We start from the raw sequence: 2,778 nt of genomic DNA on the forward strand, positions 1-2,778 counted from the left end.
GTCATGTGTGATACCATATAGGGGTTTTATTTAGTTGGTATAAGATTTCGCGAATTTGTTCAGGTTTGCCATTTGCTGGTATAAATTATTGCGAATCTTACCTTCTGCAGCCATTTTCCCAGTGTGCCATACCTCTTTTGTGGAATTTAATTTCGCAAATTTAATAAAAATGCGAAATTTGCAAAATTTATTTCCAGTAAAATATAACCCCTATACGGTATTTATTTGTGACTAACAAGTATTTTTAACAATTTTTAGTGAACGTGCATTTTCAGGATACATTCTTTTTCAAGGAAAGGTTTCAGTTTCTATTGATACAATCAAAAAATGCAAATGTTGCTTGCTTTATAAATATTATGTGTCATCTCTTCTTCTTTCTGATCCAAAATATCATTTGGAAGATTTACACTACTTTGATGATGCTGTTTCTCGTGTTCTAAAAATTCCAGAGAATTTCTTGTATCCTGAAAGTAAGCCTATTTATGGGAAATAATTGTGATTTTGTGGAAGAGATTCTATGAAGTATACAACTTATATTTATGTATAACCTACAAATACTAAATAACCCTCCAAAATTTGGTTCATTAATTTTTTCTGGGAATTTTAAAATTCAAATTATTCCTTAATAGAATTTTTGTTGTGTGCATTTTATAGTAATGTAGAATTACAATTAAAATTACAATAAATTTTAGTTGCAAAATTAATTTGAGCAAAAAGTATGCAAATAAAATTTCTGATTGACAACTATACAGTATTGTGTCTTTATACTTAAGAACAAAATTTACTCATTGTAATATTTTCTTTATATTTATATTTTAGCTACATTTCGCCAATATGATGTACCAATATACCCTAGAGAAAATATTATATATGAAGTGGAGAACCGCCTTGATGCTGTTGAACAACATTTGAAAGAAAAATTTCCTGGCACATCAACTTATACACTAGAACCGAAATTTCCTGCTACTGATTGTGATATGAGGAATATAAGCCTAAGGCTTCACTTGCATAAGTTTAAGTGTGAGTTATTGAAATGCTCATTTGTTTTTAGTTCATCATTAATCAAAGAATTATATGAGAAAATTAAGCTTGTTTATAAGCAGTTATATGACATAACAGCTCAAGTGGAAATTGTGGAATATGTTTATGCAAAAAACAAGTCATTTGTTGCTGACGGAAATTTCAGAGAGGTATTCTATTTTTATTTGCATTATTTTTAATTAAATTACTGTAATACTAGTGCTTGTCTGACTGGATAGTTGATTTGGCAAAAAAATTGGAGTCCAAGTCTTTATCAAATTATCAGTCTATTATTCCTGGGGCAGTTTTTTGTTTGTTACTTTCTGATTTTGATATTGTAGAAAATTTACCACAAGATAAATTAAAGTTATTAATTAAGCTTCTGTACCTTAAGCCTGATGAAGAAGGTCACTCTGCTTACAGAAATTTATTGAGTTGCTTGTCGAATAATGATTTGAAGTAAGTTATTTGTACCAGAGTTACTATTTCACCTTGATTTTAATTAGAATAGAATTGCATAGATCAGTTGAAAGGCTATGCCGTCAATTCATTAAGCTGATTCAAGGGAAGAGTATTGACTGGCTACGAAATACTCCCCTCCCGCTTTACCATTTTTTGCGAGGAATAAGTGAACCATTTGTGCCTATTGAAATGAATCTTGAGATGGAATGGACTTTTTGGCAAACTATTAAAGATAATAAGCGTAGTTTTCACAAATATTTGCAGGAGAAAGATTCCAGGTAAATGTTTGTTTATAAGGCTTATTTTGCTGTTGTGATAGTATAATTTTGCTAAGTTTGATTTTTGATTGTGATTTTAGTAGCAGTGTGATAGCCATTTGTCATTATTTCATTAGGCACTTTAATTGCTCTGACAACTGGTTGACAGCATACTTGCAACTGGGTTTTCCTTGCATGTGGTTTTGTTTGTACATGCACTGATTTGCCAAATTTAATTTCCTCCAAAATTTCCTGCTATGCGGTACACATAAATGCTTAAATATATAGGGTATCATGCAGGTTTTTCATACAAAATTTTAATTACAAAAAGTGTCTCTTCACTTTTGAGTATTTTCTCAACTATATGATAATAGTTAGTTGTGCAATTTTTGGCCTCACCAGCAATAATTAAAAGGGGCTCACCTACAGTCACCAAAATTTCTTTGTGGGCTTTAAAAAGTTACTTTCTACTACTTTATTAAGTATAACTGGCAGTGGAAGGCACCAAAAGCCATTAATCTTGCCAAATGTAGCAGGTTTTTGATGGATTTTTTTGTGCTTTGAGTAACAGGGCTTCATAGTATCTCTAGAGAGTCACAGAAACTTTATCTAAAAATACAACGTAGCGTTTTGCTGGAATGTTCTTTGTTTTGAAGATATGATTGCCTAAAAATCACTTACCTCTTGACTTTACACGAGGTGCTTGTCCTTAGAAAGAGTAGTATAAGTCTATAAACTTCAGACGCTTGACAAGAGTTGGTATGCAACAAAAATGTGTTTTTGCTTTGAGTAGAAGTCCAAAAAACTCAAGCTTCTTCCAGCAGTTAGTCTAAGAGCCACCACATTACTCTAGCAGTCAAGATTTCACACTTTCGCTGGATTGCAATATGTAGGACAAATTAGTTTTGAAATCATACATGTAAAACAATTATTGTTTTTCTTTGTTTTGGTGAGGCCAATGCACCAATGGTGTCTCGTTTGATTTTAGCTAGTTTTATTTATACTTTAGTTATAGTTATTTTTTAATATTTCAAAATAG

General features: G+C 31.2%; 1 protein-coding gene across 1 annotated transcript; it reads left to right on the forward strand.

The window, feature by feature from the left end:
• Nucleotides 1-239: 239 nt before the first annotated feature.
• Nucleotides 240-1,760, forward strand: LOC109590913 (uncharacterized; the record flags this gene model as incomplete). The annotated part of the gene is made up of 4 exons (XM_020006753.1): nucleotides 240-470; nucleotides 820-1,190; nucleotides 1,241-1,479; nucleotides 1,527-1,760. Coding segments are annotated over 4 exons (1,075 nt in total), but the record flags the coding sequence as incomplete, so codon positions are not given.
• Between the last annotated feature and the right edge of the window lie 1,018 nt (nucleotides 1,761-2,778).

Source organism: Amphimedon queenslandica, unplaced genomic scaffold (assembly GCF_000090795.2).
Source record: "Amphimedon queenslandica unplaced genomic scaffold, v1.1 AMPQUscaffold_9294_Cont18729, whole genome shotgun sequence".
Taxonomy (NCBI): domain Eukaryota; kingdom Metazoa; phylum Porifera; class Demospongiae; order Haplosclerida; family Niphatidae; genus Amphimedon; species Amphimedon queenslandica.